The sequence below is a fragment of the Notolepis coatsorum genome (genome assembly GCF_963971535.1).
Source record: "Notolepis coatsorum genome assembly, contig: SUPER_7_unloc_1, whole genome shotgun sequence".
Classification (NCBI taxonomy): Eukaryota; Metazoa; Chordata; class Actinopteri; order Aulopiformes; family Paralepididae; genus Notolepis; species Notolepis coatsorum.
Genome location: NW_028174880.1, coordinates 1288377 through 1304116, shown reverse-complemented (window position 1 = coordinate 1304116; position 15740 = coordinate 1288377). Strand labels below are relative to the sequence as shown.

At 43.4% G+C, this 15740-nt stretch overlaps 1 protein-coding gene across 1 annotated transcript in view; it reads left to right on the top strand.

Annotated features, from left to right (window-relative positions):
• Positions 1–15740, top strand: part of naf1 (nuclear assembly factor 1 homolog) — a 40203-nt gene that overhangs the window by 14240 nt on the left and 10223 nt on the right. The window contains exon 7 of the mRNA XM_084338283.1: positions 5368–5528. Within this exon, the coding sequence (XP_084194409.1) occupies positions 5368–5528 (161 nt within the window). The remainder of the gene's footprint in view (positions 1–5367; positions 5529–15740) is intronic.

The following is a 15740-nucleotide window of genomic DNA, read 5'->3' as shown; positions in this document are numbered from 1 at the left end:
TGATGATGATGATGATGATGATGATGATGATGATGATGATGATAATACATTTAATTTGTAGTGCACTTTACATTTTGGAACCAAATCTCAAAGTGCTCACAATACAGTAACAACAATAATACACAAGACATCACAGGACGATACTTCAACAATAATAATGACAATAATGACAAGACAATTAGAAATAATAAAAAATAATAAATACAGACTATAAAAAAATCTACTTATATTATCACAGACACCACAAAAGCCATTTCCTTCCCCCACTCCCACCCCAGGACCCCTCAGGACCAACACCCCGACCCCGCTTTGCCACTAGATCATGGCCTTTACTTTCTCGGCCGCTGAGGCCCCATAGTTCACTGTTGGACTGCCCCACCCCTATCACCCAGGCCCCTATCACCCCCACCCCTATCACCCAGGCCCCTATCACCCCAACCCCTATCACCCCAACCCCTATCACCCGAGCAGTGGAGATCTCCACGTAAATGAAATCCAAAAGGGTTAGAGACCAATTGGTCGTTGTGAGTTTCTCAGGTTGTTTCCACCTCACGGCTATCCATTTCTTGGCTGCTGTCTGTAACGCCCGCCGGTATGATTCTTTTCTGCTGTGTGGAGGCCGGCAGTAGCGATATATCATTTAGGACCAGTGTTGCTGCTGCAAGTGGAATTGTCAGGGTACATGTGTTTGAAAGTTTAGTTGTTATAGATTTTCCAAAAGCGAGCCACCGGTGGGCGTTCCCAAAACATGTGCATATAAGTGCCGGTGGCCCTCAGAGTGCACCGAGAGTCGGCCACCAACCCCATAGTTTCCTAGGTGTGAGATACGTCCTATGAATATAATAAAAATATATTTGCTGGCGATTAGGGTTACGGGAAGCCAATGTGACATTAGTCCAAAATATCATCGCAGTCAAACTCTGGGTCTAATTCTGGGATGTCCTCTCTCGCCACACTATATCTAGTGATGTGTTTTTGTATGTGGATTTGATTAAGAGTGTATAGAAATCTGAAACAAAACCCCCTTGTGGTTGTTCCGTCTCTGAGCTTAAAAAAAGGCTGTGGCGGTAGCGTTTGAGCCCACGGGACCCCATGTGCCCCCTGAGGAGGTAGCGTTTGAGCCCACGGGACCCCATGCGCCCTGAGGAGGTAGCGTTTGAGCCCACGGGACCCCATGCGCCCTGAGGAGGTAGCGTTTGAGCCCACGGGACCCCATGCGCCCTGAGGAGGTAGCGTTTGAGCCCACGGAACCCCATGTGCCCTGAGGAGGTAGCGTTTGAGCCCACGGAACCCCATGTGCCCTGAGGAGGTAGCGTTTGAGCCCACGGAACCCCATGTGCCCCGAGGAGGTAGCGTTTGAGCCCACGGAACCCCATGTGCCCTGAGGAGGTAGCGTTTGAGCCCACGGGACCCCATGCGCCCTGAGGAGGTAGCGTTTGAGCCCACGGGACCCCATGCGCCCTGAACGCCGCCCTTAGCTGTAAGTAGAAGTAAACGGACACGCCGGGGAGGCCATAAAAATCTCTTAGGTCTTGAAATGTGCGAATACTAGGGATGGGTACCGAATTCGGTACTTTTGAGGCACCGAACCGAAACACGTCGGTACTACCGAGTATCGAATCAAGTGAGAAACCTATTTTTATTTTATTTTTTTTAATTAAAAAAATTTAAAAAAAAAATCCTTTTTTTTTCATGTCAACGTTCACACGCACAATATATGCTTACCTAGGATTTGACTTGATTCAACAACAAAGCAGTCGGAGCAATGACAAGCCGAAAAACTGTCGAAATTGTAGTTATTTGAAGTTTGGATTTTTTTTTACGACTGAGGTAGGTAAATAAAATTTCTTGAGACTAAAGTACCGAAAAAAGGTACCGTTGGGTACCGGTATCGATTCACAGGTATCGGTATCGGTTCAAATGTGAAAGGTACCCATCCCTAGCGAATACCGGTCTTTTATCATAAACATCCCCCAGGGTGTGGACTCCCTTCCTTTCCCGCTGTGGGTTGTTCATGGGTTTATGCCCAACACGTTATAGTTGGTTATGAAATATTGGAGAGTCGAGGTGCCACGGGCACTTGATGGTACAAGACCTCTGTGTGCGTTACGCCATGTTTGAATCACATGGGAGATGATGGGACCATATTGTTTTTGACAGTTTGTAATCGGGGTGTTGGGAGTATACTATATCTTTTAATCTTTGTGGATAGACTGCTGCTTCCTCTAGGGCACGACACGGCAGTTTTGGGATCAAACCAGCTTATCGGGGGTCTCAATGAGAAGGACCAGAAATATAATTTTAAATCGGGGATTGCTAAACCCCCGTCTTATTTCCTACGTTGAGTGGTGGTTCTTTTGATTTGCGGTCGTTTGTTCCAAATTACCATAGCTTGTATCTTGCGCCAGTGGTCGATTGGAGGGGGTAAGGGCCGGGGAGCATTGAGCTAACGAAGTTTATCCTGGGCAGCGCGTTCATTTTTATTATGGATGCTCGGGTTTGTAGTGAGTTGGGAAGGCTCGACCATCTATTGAAGTATTTTGTTATAAGTGCCTGTAAAGTTATGTCTGACTCAGGGTGGGGGACATTTCGATGCCTCGGTATTTAAAATGTTCGACTATGGGGATGTCGGCCGGTAGTTGCACTGTTCTGGCCAATTCATTCAGAGGTAAACAAGCTGATTTGTGCCAATTGATTTTGAAGCCTGATAGTTTACCGAATTCGTCAATTATCCTGAGTAAATTTGTGGCCGATTGGGAGGGGTCCTGCATACAAATTTGTAAGTCGTCCGCATAAAGAGCAATTTCGTGTGGGGTATCTTTGATTGTTATAGGGACGATTTCTTCTGTTTGTCTTATAAATTGGGCTAATGGTTAGAGGGAAAGCGTGAAAAGTCCGCGACTCAGAGAACAACCCTGTCTAGATGACCTAGAGACCGGAAAGAGAGGGGAGCATATTTTGCATGTCATTATTAATGCTGATGGGGAAGCGTAAAGCACTTTAATCATATGTATACATTTCTTTCCCAAGTCCCATAGCCTCCAGTACCGTCCATAGATATGACCATTCTAGTCTATCGAAGGCCTTCATGGCATCCAAAGACGGAACTGTGGCCGGAGTTATATTGTCCTTAACTGTTGTCAATTACATACAATAATCTTCTAAGGTTATCTGCGGCTAAGCGTCCCTGAATAAAGCCGGTTTGATCACAGTGTAGCAGCACCGTCATATACTTTTGTAGACGGCGGGCCAGGACTTTGGCAAATATTTTAAGGTCGGCACCCAGAAGACTTAGGGGCCTATAGCTGCCACAGTCGTTTTGGTCCTTGTCCTTCTTGAGTAGTAGAGAGATGAGAGCCATATTTACATCCCTCGAAAATCCCCCTTGTTCAATGGAGTGTTCATTAATCATCCCTAGTAACAATGGGTCCCACAACATTAAGTATTCGATCCCAGCCGGGTGCTTTGCCGCTCTGCATCTCAGTGATTGCTTCTTTAAGTTCTACAAGAGTGATTGATCCCCCAATCCCCCGGCCTCCTCCTCCTCGATAGTTTAAGCCTAGCTGGTAAACATTTCAAATTTAGATTGATCAGAATTGACTTCTGAACTATATAGTTGTGAGTAAAATGCTCTGAAGGTGTCATTAATCTTATTTGAGTCTGTCAATAATACCCCTTGTTGTGTTCTGATTGAGGGAATATCGGAAAAGTTATCGTTAGCGCGGATTCTCATTGCAACTCTCTCTCTCAGGTGTTTGAGGTGTAACTCTCTCTCTCAGGTGTTTGAGGTGTAACTCTCTCAGGTGTTTGAGGTGTAACTCTCTCTCAGGTGTTTGAGGTGTAACTCTCTCTCTCTCTCTCTCAGGTGTTTGAGGTGTAACTCTCTCTCGGGTGTTTGAGGTGTAACTCTCTCTCTCTCAGGTGTTTGAGGTGTAACTCTCTCTCTCTCAGGTGTTTGAGGTGTAACTCTCTCTCTCAGGTGTTTGAGGTGTAACTCTCTCTCTCAGGTGTTTGAGGTGTAACTCTCTCTCTCTCTCAGGTGTTTGAGGTGTAACTCTCTCTCAGGTGTTTGAGGTGTAACTCTCTCTCAGGTGTTTGAGGTGTAATTCTCTCTCTCAGGTGTTTGAGGTGTAACTCTCTCTCTCTCAGGTGTTTGAGGTGTAACTCTCTCTCTCTCTCAGGTGTTTGAGGTGTAACTCTCTCTCTCAGGTGTTTGAGGTGTAACTCTCTCTCTCAGGTGTTTGAGGTGTAACTCTCTCTCTCTCTCAGGTGTTTGAGGTGTAACTCTCTCTCAGGTGTTTGAGGTGTAACTCTCTCTCTCAGGTGTTTGAGGTGTAACTCTCTCTCTCTCAGGTGTTTGAGGTGTAACTCTCTCTCTCAGGTGTTTGAGGTGTAACTCTCTCTCTCTCTCAGGTGTTTGAGGTGTAACTCTCTCTCTCAGGTGTTTGAGGTGTAACTCTCTCTCAGGTGTTTGAGGTGTAACTCTCTCTCTCTCAGGTGTTTGAGGTGTAACTCTCTCTCTCTCTCAGGTGTTTGAGGTGTAACTCTCTCTCTCAGGTGTTTGAGGTGTAACTCTCTCTCTCAGGTGTTTGAGGTGTAACTCTCTCTCTCTCAGGTGTTTGAGGTGTAACTCTCTCTCTCTCAGGTGTTTGAGGTGTAACTCTCTCTCTCTCAGGTGTTTGAGGTGTAACTCTCTCTCTCAGGTGTTTGAGGTGTAACTCTCTCTCTCAGGTGTTTGAGGTGTAACTCTCTCTCTCAGGTGTTTGAGGTGTAACTCTCTCTCTCAGGTGTTTGAGGTGTAACTCTCTCTCTCTCAGGTGTTTGAGGTGTAACTCTCTCTCTCTCTCAGGTGTTTGAGGTGTAACTCTCTCTCTCTCTCAGGTGTTTGAGGTGTAACTCTCTCTCTCTCAGGTGTTTGAGGTGTAACTCTCTCTCTCAGGTGTTTGAGGTGTAACTCTCTCTCTCAGGTGTTTGAGGTGTAACTCTCTCTCAGGTGTTTGAGGTGTAACTCTCTCTCAGGTGTTTGAGGTGTAACTCTCTCTCTCAGGTGTTTGAGGTGTAACTCTCTCTCAGGTGTTTGAGGTGTAACTCTCTCTCTCAGGTGTTTGAGGTGTAACTCTCTCTCAGGTGTTTGAGGTGTAACTCTCTCTCAGGTGTTTGAGGTGTAACTCTCTCTCTCAGGTGTTTGAGGTGTAACTCTCTCTCTCAGGTGTTTGAGGTGTAACTCTCTCTCTCTCAGGTGTTTGAGGTGTAACTCTCTCTCTCTCTCAGGTGTTTGAGGTGTAACTCTCTCTCTCTCTCTCTCTCTCTCTCTCTCTCAGGTGTTCGAGGTGTAACTCTCTCCCTCTTTCTCTCTCTCTCTCTCAGGTGTTCGAGGTGTTTGGACCGGTATCATGTCCGTTCTACGTGTTGCGTTTCAACTCCTCGGAGCACATCTCAGCCAAGGCTCTGGCTGTCGGCCAGACTGTGTTCTATACTCCTAATATCAAAGAGTACACAGGATATATCCTCACCCAGCAGATCAGACTGTGAGTGCACACACACACCCCCGCACACACACACACACACACACACACACACACACACACACACACACATCGGCATCGATTAGGGATGCTCGATGTTGGCTTTTTTACTTATACCGATATTGTCCAACTCTTAATTTCCGATACCGATATCAACTGATACCGATATATGCAGGGTTCCCCCCCCCCCAAAATGGAATAATTTCAGGTAATTAACATTACATATCTCTTGTTGTGGAATTAACACAACAGTATGCATACTTTTGACAATAAATCCAATCAGAATTTGTTCTTACTTGCTTGCCTGGGTAATTTTCTTTAAAAAAAATTTAAACCGATACCGATATTTTGCGATATCACATTTTAATGCCGATATCGGCCGATAATATCAGTAGGCCGATAATATCGGACATACCTAGCATCGATAAGTACTTTATTTACATATTTTGGGCAAGATCCTCAACACAGTCAGACACACACACAGAAAGACACTCACACGCACACACAAACACACAGACACACACACAGACTATGTTAACGTTAGGATGAGCTACACTACTATTTATGTTAATGTTATGATGAGCTACATACTATTTATGTTAACGTTAGGATGTTTGCCCTGAATTAGGAAAATCTGCTTTTAGCTTCTGTGCCCCAGACACATTTCACACGTTTCTATGGTTTCTGTGTCTATATTGTTTTTGTATTATGCATTGTAGGGATGGAGGCAAAACTCACAAAATTACTATTCGATAGTCACTGGGAACTATTTGATTACTCATCAATGCGCCCGTCGCTTATCAATGACTTGCTTGCAGTCAACATGTACGAAACGGATTGTTTTTTCATCAGTAAATTTTTTGGAAGTTACTTGGGGAAAAAAAATCCTGTGATAATAGCTATTTACTGGAATACACACAACACGTTGTCATTTTCCGGCTGATTTGTGAATCTTTTTCAAATAAATGCTAGATTATCGATAGTATATGTGTACTTATGCACGCTAGAGAAGCGGGCTGAAAAATCGATTATCTATGCCCTGCCAGGCGCTAACGCTGCACACACACAGGGGACACGTTGAGATATATGTGAAAAATACATCTGATTACCCCAAGACTGGTAACATAGATTCCTTACCTCACATCAGATGTTCTGCAAAATGATTATTCCAATTCCTGATCGCCATTCCAAATATCGATCGCGTTTATTGATCCAACGTTAGGTACTCGAAACAGATAATCCACGCTACTCTGAGGGTCCACACTGAATCCAATCATCTCTGGTTACATGCCTGAGAAGTAAAATGTGGATTCCGGGGTTTTTCCCCCCCCCCATGCATTTCCATTGAGTCCAATCCAATGGGTGCATTACCATCCGGGAGACGATAGGGGGCGGTATTTTCCCTGTTCGAGCTCATAGACGGTCCCAATGATAACGTGCCTCATCCGTAGCTAACAGTGTATTGCACTATCGCAGGACCTAGCATGTCTTACCATGCTTTTTGTAAACTTCATGTACATATACCTGATATGTCTTTATCTTATTACTTGTATTATTGCACAAATGTCTTATTCTCATCCTATTGGATTCTTATTATTGTATTATTGCACAATCTTTGCGGGCAAGACCCCCCCCCCCATTTCACTGTATACTTGTATGCCGTGACAAATAAAACTCTTGACTTGACGTGAGGCTAGATTGATGAAACATTTATGGATATCGCTAATAAAAGCAACAACGATTCAATAACGAGATTTCTCATCCCTGGCACTCAACGCATGGCATGAAATAACGAGATTTCTCGTGGCTGGCACTCAATGTGTTAACATGATTTTGTTTTTACTTGACACTTTCAGTGCCAGCCATTAGACGGACCCCGCTGTAGCTAGGCCAGCTTTCCATTACACACTTTCACTGTGCGTCACGTTGTTTGTAGAGCTAAATCTATATTTTATATTATAGCTATGGGTCATTTGACAGTAAGAACCTTCCATTCAATATGCAAATTATTTATATTTTTTCCATCCATACGTTCCCGTTTTATACCGTGGTGAATATGAGTCTTATTTCGGAATGATCTGGGATAATTCCTGTGAGGCTATTTATAAGCCACAACGCTAAAAACGCAAAATCCATTGGCGTTTCGTCCCTACACACGCTACAGTTAAAAATTCAAATGCATATGATCGGTATTATGTTCCATCATGAATGCATGAAAAGAGTCGGGGGGGGGGTAGTTTCTGATGGATTGATTACCAGTAACTAGGGGTGGAACGGTACGTATTCGAACCGTACACCGTTCGGCACGACCTCCCCGGTTCGGGCCGTGTGTGTATTGTTTGGTTCACGGGATGAGCAAAAAAATATATCTTCATTTGTCACGGAGCCGGGAGAGGTGACGCGCTGGCTGCTCAGCTGGCAGCAACAGCAGGTGCTAGTGTGGAAATAGCAAGCGCAATATATTATAAATCAATCTTCATTACCACTTTAAAAACATAGCCATTAACACTTTCAGTGCCCAGCAGGGGGCGCACGATTTAGTGCTTGAATGCCCACCATCCACTTCAATGCTATGTGTCTAATCTGCCCGTCGCTTATCAATGACTCATTTTCCAGTCAACATTGTCGAAGCGGATTGTTTTTTTATCGGTTCATTTCCGTTTTATAGCATCTTGAAATGCCCTCGTTTTCAAGGAAAATATAAATATTCCATAATAAACGGAATATTCTAGAATACACAAAAAAACGTTCAAATTTTTCTGCCTATTTATGAATCGTTTTCAAATAAACGCTAGATTATCGATAGTATATGTGTACGTATGCACGCTGGGGCCGCGAGCTGATATCTGATCTGATATATTTCCTGGTCGCTCGCACAGCCAAACAGCCATATGACACATAGGGGAAAAGCTTATATCTCCGTGAAAACAGGTCTGATTATCCTAAGACTGGTAAAATAGATTCCTTACCCGAGATCAGATGGTATCCAAAAAGATATTGATCCAACGCTACATACTAGGGGTGGACGGTATAAACGGTATACGGTATAAACGGTATTAATTTGCTCTACGGTATGGATTTTGACTATACCGTGTAACCGGTAGTGCAGCTCTAAAATAGCAATGACGTCATGTAACCACAGCGTGACTATTTCAATCGCATTTGCCCCTAAAAATAGATAGAATTAGTCATAGATAATAGATATGTGCAAACTGGAAAAAGTTATTTAGGAGGCTTCGCGCAGTGGGCTTGTCAACACGCAATTGTCATTTCATAATAAACACATATCACCGCGGCGCACAGCAAGTTTCAATTTCAGTTCCTGGCATTTTTAACCAGTGGAGAAAGGTAAGAGATGTCCCTATCGTTTTTCTTATATGAATTATTCTACGTTAATAAAACATACCTGGTGATCAACTACAGTTTGCTGTAAACATTATGATATGCCTGCGTGTAGTGTTATGATAACGAGAGGACGGGAGGACGGCGGCAGCAGTGGATTTGCGAATAGCATGCAGCTGCAGAGCCGCAGAGCCAGCGGCGCTTTCAGGTCTCACAGGCCCGCTCAACAGCGCCCCCCCACCCAACGGCTGAAAGCTGTGACCAGACCTGAAAGCGCCGCTGGCTCTGCGGCTCTGCAGCTACATATGCTTCTAGCAAAATCCAGCATCCAGCCCGCTGTTTGCAATGGGAGCAGCACGGACTCTGGACTTATTTTATTTGGAATATAATGAGTTATACGCAAAAGTAACCTAGTTTTAAGTTAAAATATTATAAATCTACATGCCTTGAGGATGTCATTCTTTATATAGCCTGCCTATCAGGCAAAAAAGATTATTCTAACGGAAACACTGATACCGTGATATATACCGTTACCGTCTATGCTTCAAATTATACCGTGATATAAATTTTAGACCATACCGTCCACCCCTACTACATACTGTAAAACACATATTCCACGCTGTTCTGAGGCTCCACAATGACTGGGATCATCTCCGGTTACATGCGTGAGAAGTAAAATGTGGATTCCGGAATTTTTTTTTCTCATCCATTTTCATTGAGTCCATTCCAAAAGGGTGCATTACCATCTGGGAGACGATAGGGGGCGCTTTTTTCCACATCTGAGCTCCTGATGGGGCTGGTTTCCCAACGGTAGACTCGGTTGGTGAAATATGAATTCACCAACAATTCAATCGCTAATAATAAAAAAAATCACGCTAATTGTCGTGCTGGGCATTCAGGGGGCGGGCTGCTAACACGTGTTATGTCGTGGCTGGCATTAAAAGTGTTAACATTACATAGGCCTACACACATCTTGCCATAACGTTAGCACTTAGCACGGTTTGTACAACGCACTTTAACTATGGTAGCCCGCCAGCCCTAATACAGCTGAATGAAATGTTACCGTAGCTACTAGCTAGCAGAGGAGAAAATGGGAGTCTGAGAGGCGGGGTGTTGAAAGACAATGATATGCGTTTATTCAACATCCAAGAAGGCTAACATACAATTGTGTTTACTAACTCCAACCGGGACTATTGCCGCTTTTCCACTGCATGTTATCAGATAGTTCCAACTCACCGAATTACGTTAATCCACCACAGTTGCACTCAATATTTAAATAATGTTAGTCTAAATAAATGTAGACAGATAATGTACGTATTTTAAAAATATAATGGACATAGCAGTGTTGTTTTGAAACAGTACAGTGTGTGTGTGTGTTAGTTTATTTATTTATTTTAAATAACAATGACACTTTTCCCTTTGATAAGAAATCCAGCCATATTCCTTTCATTGTATTTCAAATACTGCACTTTAATTTCAAGCGGAAAACTAATCTTTCCATTAACACATTGGGCGCCAAAAACGCTTTCCAGCGTTATTGCCCGCCATGCGTTGACCGCCAAGATCGCTGTACAGTGTTTTTGAGATAAATATTTCATTTTTTCGCCATGGCATTCATAATTCATCCACCCACCCCCGGTGCTGCAGCTGGACCCTAAATGGGACTGCAACGGCTCAATACCGCTGCCTGGTGGATGGTCGGGCGAGTTACTCGCCAAAACCGGATGTTGTCATCGGTGCGTCGAGGAAATTCCTCCGGCAGTCACATCTCGCTACGGGACTCCTGACAAACACTATAGTACATATGGATCGCTGCCATAACGCAATTATCAATATGATTTCGGCGTTTATTGCGCCATACAAACCGGAAATGGATATAGGCGATCGGCGTTGAATAATTGGGATCTTTCTCCTCCAGTATCATTGGCGCACGGTAAGAGGACACTAACGTTATTTTCAACCCGATTGTGCGTTTCCTTGTTTGCAATCAGTCTGATCAATATATCCACCCAACCTACATAAAGCCTTTACTGACGATCAAGGAATTATAAACGACCCCCCCCCCCTTTCCTCCACGCATGATGAAGCATAATGTATACCGATCATTTTCATTTGAATTCTTTTATATAGCGTGTATGGGAAAGAAACGCCAATCGATAATCTATCATATGCGTCAGGGCCTATAACTAGCGTTTTTGGAATTACAGCAGAAAAGATTAAAAACATACTTATATTCTAGAAGGTATTAACACAACAATGTATGAATGAAAAAGTATAACGTTCCCACATCCTGAACGATAGATAATGTTATGTTATAGATAATATGTCAATATAGCAATACAATTTAAAAAGTTATAGCCCTGCAAAGAAGGTAAACATCTCCAAATCAAAATCAAATCAAATTTATTTGTATGGCCCGACAACACACGTTAATGTCCCCATGGGCCGGACACGTCTTCTTTAAACAAGTCAAGAAGAAACATAACAATAAGTTAAGAACAAAACAAGAACACCATAAGGTCCAACAAATTTAAAATAAATGAATAAATGCAAGCACTCCCAGACATACCCCACGCGAAGGTAAGGAAAAACTCACTAAAACCTAACGATAGGGAAAAAATGCTCCACAGGCAATGTGGAGGAGAGACATGGACCACACACATTGACAGTGTTGTGAAGAAGGCACGACAACGCCTCTACTTCCTCAGGCGCCTAAGGAAGTTCCAAGTCAGTCAGAAGATCCTTAGGAACTTCTACTCATGTACAATAGAGAGCATCCTGACTGGCAACATCACCTCCTGGTTTGGGAATAGCACTGCACAAGACCGTAGCAGACTACAAAGAGTGACACGTTCAGCCGAACGCACAATTGGAGGGGGGCTTCCCACCCTCCAGAACATTTACAACAAGCGATGCAGGGGGAAGGCTAAGAGAATCATCAAGGACTCCAGCCACCCGAACAACTGCCTCTTTGAACTGCTGCGGTCAGGCAAGCGATACCGGAGTCTTAAGGCGAGCACAGAAAGACTCAGAAGAAGCTTCTATCCCCAGGCCATCAGGCTGCTAAACGAACAATAAACACTATGCAACAACCATCAAATGCACACAGCACACACACCCACACGCACACACTCACTTAAACAAACAACACACTGCAGCACCCACTCTCCACACTTTAGATCACACAAACACACTTTATATTTATTGATAAAGGATTTGCACTACAACTCGTACACCTACTGTAAATTGTACCTAAATTGCACCTCATCCCATTTCTGCCTTGCACTATATAGTATTGTATATTAGTACACTGCATAGTATTGTATATTATATGGTAACTCAGCTACGTCTATTCTGCATCGAACATTGTACATATGTCTATACTGAACACTGTGACTCATTTTTTTTACTTCTAATTTACATGCTATACTATGTTATTTTATTTCATACTTATCTTGTCTTGCACAGTCTCTGGAGCGTAACAGTAAGAAGCATTTTGTATAAAAGTATTCTGTACTTCTGTATGACAACTATTAAAGAAACTTGAGAAACCTTAGAAGGGCCATTCAAGGGGGGATCTCCCTTCTTAGATGTCGGTGATAGTAGTGTTGCAGACTAACAGTTGGTAAGCATGCACTCATGTGTGTAGTGAAACACAGACGAGTGCATGCAATAGCAACTGAACATTTTGAAAGATTAAAGATAGAGCTGATAGCGATAGCAACTGAACATTTTGAAAGATTAAAGATAGAGCTGATAGCGAATCTATTTGAGGCACAGGGGCGACGCAAAGAGGGTCGCGTCCTCCCCGTCTTAATCACGGGACGTTCAACACTCCGGTCAGCGCTCCGAGACAGCCGGAGACAGGGAGATGGGGGGGGGGCGGTGCAGAGAGGGTCGCAACCTCCCCGACATCATCGCGGGACGTCCAGCACTCCGGTCACCACTACGAGACCGCCGGAGACAGGGAGACAGGAGGGCACGCAGAGACATGGGCGGAGTTTATGGGGGTTCAGGGGGTGCATTGCACCCCCTGGTGGCCGGGGGTGAAATTGCTTTTTTTTTTTTTTTTAATCAAGATTATTTTTATTTTAATAACATTATAATAATTGTGAGAAACAAATCTGAATTCTATTATGTTTTGTTTTACAATACATTCATTTTATAGTAGTAATCATGTCACATTATAAGGCGAACCTTCTGTAGTGTGGCAGTGAAAGGGTTAACGGCAACGCGCGGCCAGCAGCAGCAGCGCAATACAAAGCCACTTATTCTGAGATGATAATTAATGTATCTGGATAACCAATGCACGAATTTTGTCGAGGCAGGTAGCGTTATTTCGGGAAAATTGATATCTATAGCCTGGTATATTTTTCGTCCACGAAAAATGGAGGCTGTAATAATTATTATTGCTCGAGAGTCTCTATGAATAATAATAATTAGAGCCTAAGTCAGTTAAAAATGATCCCCCGTAGTGCTGTGTGTGTGAGTGTGTGTGTGTGCTGCTGTACTACCTAAATAAAATAAAAAATTAGGGGTTAGGGCATTGTAAAAACGCTAAAATAATAAAATAAAGGTCAAAAAAAATCGCGCGCGCCCGCTGCGCGTGCGCGCGGGTATAGTTCGCCAAGCAGTCGCACCGCCTGGCGTCAAGTTCAGACTCCGCCTATGCGCAGAGAGGGTCGCATCCTCCCGGCCTTCATCGCGGGACGTCCGACACTCCGGTCAACACTCCGGGACAGCAACTCACAAGGAGACGGGACAGGCGTTAGACAGCTCGCGTGATTGTAGTGGGCGGACATAGCAATAGATACAAATGGGCCATAGTAATGTCGATATAGCTATAATATTTAAAAGGTTATAGCCCTGCAAAGAAGGTAAACATCTCCATAGGGTTACAGCGCTGGCAGACTGGGCCCAAGGATGGGTACAATGCATGGCGGACAATGTGTTAAAGAAAGGAAAGTCTAGTGCTGGCTGAGCATATTGTTTGTTTGCACTAAGTTAATACTTTGACAAATGTAGCCTATATTTTTCAGTCAGTTCGGTCTTTGTGTGCCAAACATTATTTAAGGCAAACCACTGTAAACCTTTTTTTATATATATATATATATATATATATATATATATATATATATATATATTAGGGATGCTTGATATTGGCTTTTTTACCGATACCGATATTGTCCGACTCTTAATTTCCGATACTGATATCAACCGATACCGATATATGCAGGGTCCCCCCCCCCCCCCCCCCCCATTACATATCTCTTTAACACTTTGATTGCCTAAGGTTAAATTCATTATATACCATCCGTTGCCAGCTCTATTTAACATGGAGAAGTTCCCCTTCTTTGCAGGGCTATAACTTTTTAAATTCTATTGCTAGATTGCCATTATTAGGGCCCATTCAAGGTCCTATATGTATTGTTCATGGTGTAGCAACGTTAAACTTTTTCATTCACATATTCATACTAAAATATGGTCTAAAGTATAAGTATGTTTTCATCTATTTCTGCAGCTTTCTCCAGAACGTGATATATAGCCCCAAATGCATTATATTGATGATGAAATACAGTTTGATAGCAATCTGCGTGATATAAAAAATTCCAACTGGACGTACTTCTGGAAGTTACTACACGTCATCTGATGTTGACCGGATGGGCGAGGGGGCGTTTATAATTCCGTGGGCAGCGTTATACCATTCATCTAATGTGGGTCATATGTTCATCATAGCAGTTAGTATCGAACACAGTAATATTACACGCTAAAACTCACCCCAGTCTCCTCGGGCCGTTGGGCGATCAGCGTGGAGTAGACAGTTTTCCATTATGGGATGTCGAAATACCCGGTCCATTTCCAGGTTGTATAATAGTATATACGTCCAAATCATGTTGTTTATCGAGTTATTGGCAACGGATCGCTATGTATTGTGTCGAGCTCGAGTCCCGGGACCTATAGCGAGTGCCCGGAAGAAATATGGGTGAGCACCACTTCATCCACATGACTTCCTGTTGGGCGATCTGCCGATCGGCCACCAGATGGCGCTCTTGAACCGCTAGAGGATTGAGAGGAGATCAGAACTGTGTGTGAAGGCTGCAGAGGGGAAATATGTTTCCGATCACAGATTTTTGAAATATTGATATCAAAGACGAGTTACGGCGTCCTAGGCAACTTGAGCATGGCTAGGAAAGACGCCTAAACACGTTTCCGGCACTTAAAGTGTTAACACAACATTATGCATACTTTTGACAATAAATTAAATCAGAATTTGTTCTTACTTGCTTTCCTGGGTAAATAAAGGTTCTAATACCAATATTTTCCGATATCACATTTTAATGCCGATATCGGCCGATAATATCGGACATCCCTAATATATATATATATAAAAAAAGGTTTAGAGTGGTTTGCCTTAAATAATGTTTGGCACACAAAGACCGAACTGACTGAAAAATATAGGCTACATTTGTCAAAGTATTAACTTAGTGCAAACAAACAATATGCTCAGCCAGCACTACACTTTCCTTTCTTTAACACATATAAATAAATATATAAATGAGAAGCATGTTAAAATTTTTGGAGTGTTAAATAATTTTTTTTAAATAAAAAACAACGTGGTGGCGCAGTGGGCAAGGCGCTCGCCACTAACGCAGGAGACGCTGGTATCGAGCCCAGCTCTCTGCGTTGCTACCGGCTTGGCCGGTCGTCATACGAACACAATTGGCAAGTGTTAGAGGTGGGAAAGCCGGTGGGTGGGGATTGGACGTTGTGGACAGCGACTCCTACAGGTCGGTTGGGTGACGCCGGTGCGGCGGAAACAGGAAGTATCGGGGGCAGCGTGAGCCTCCCACACGTTACTCCTCGCCACTGAGA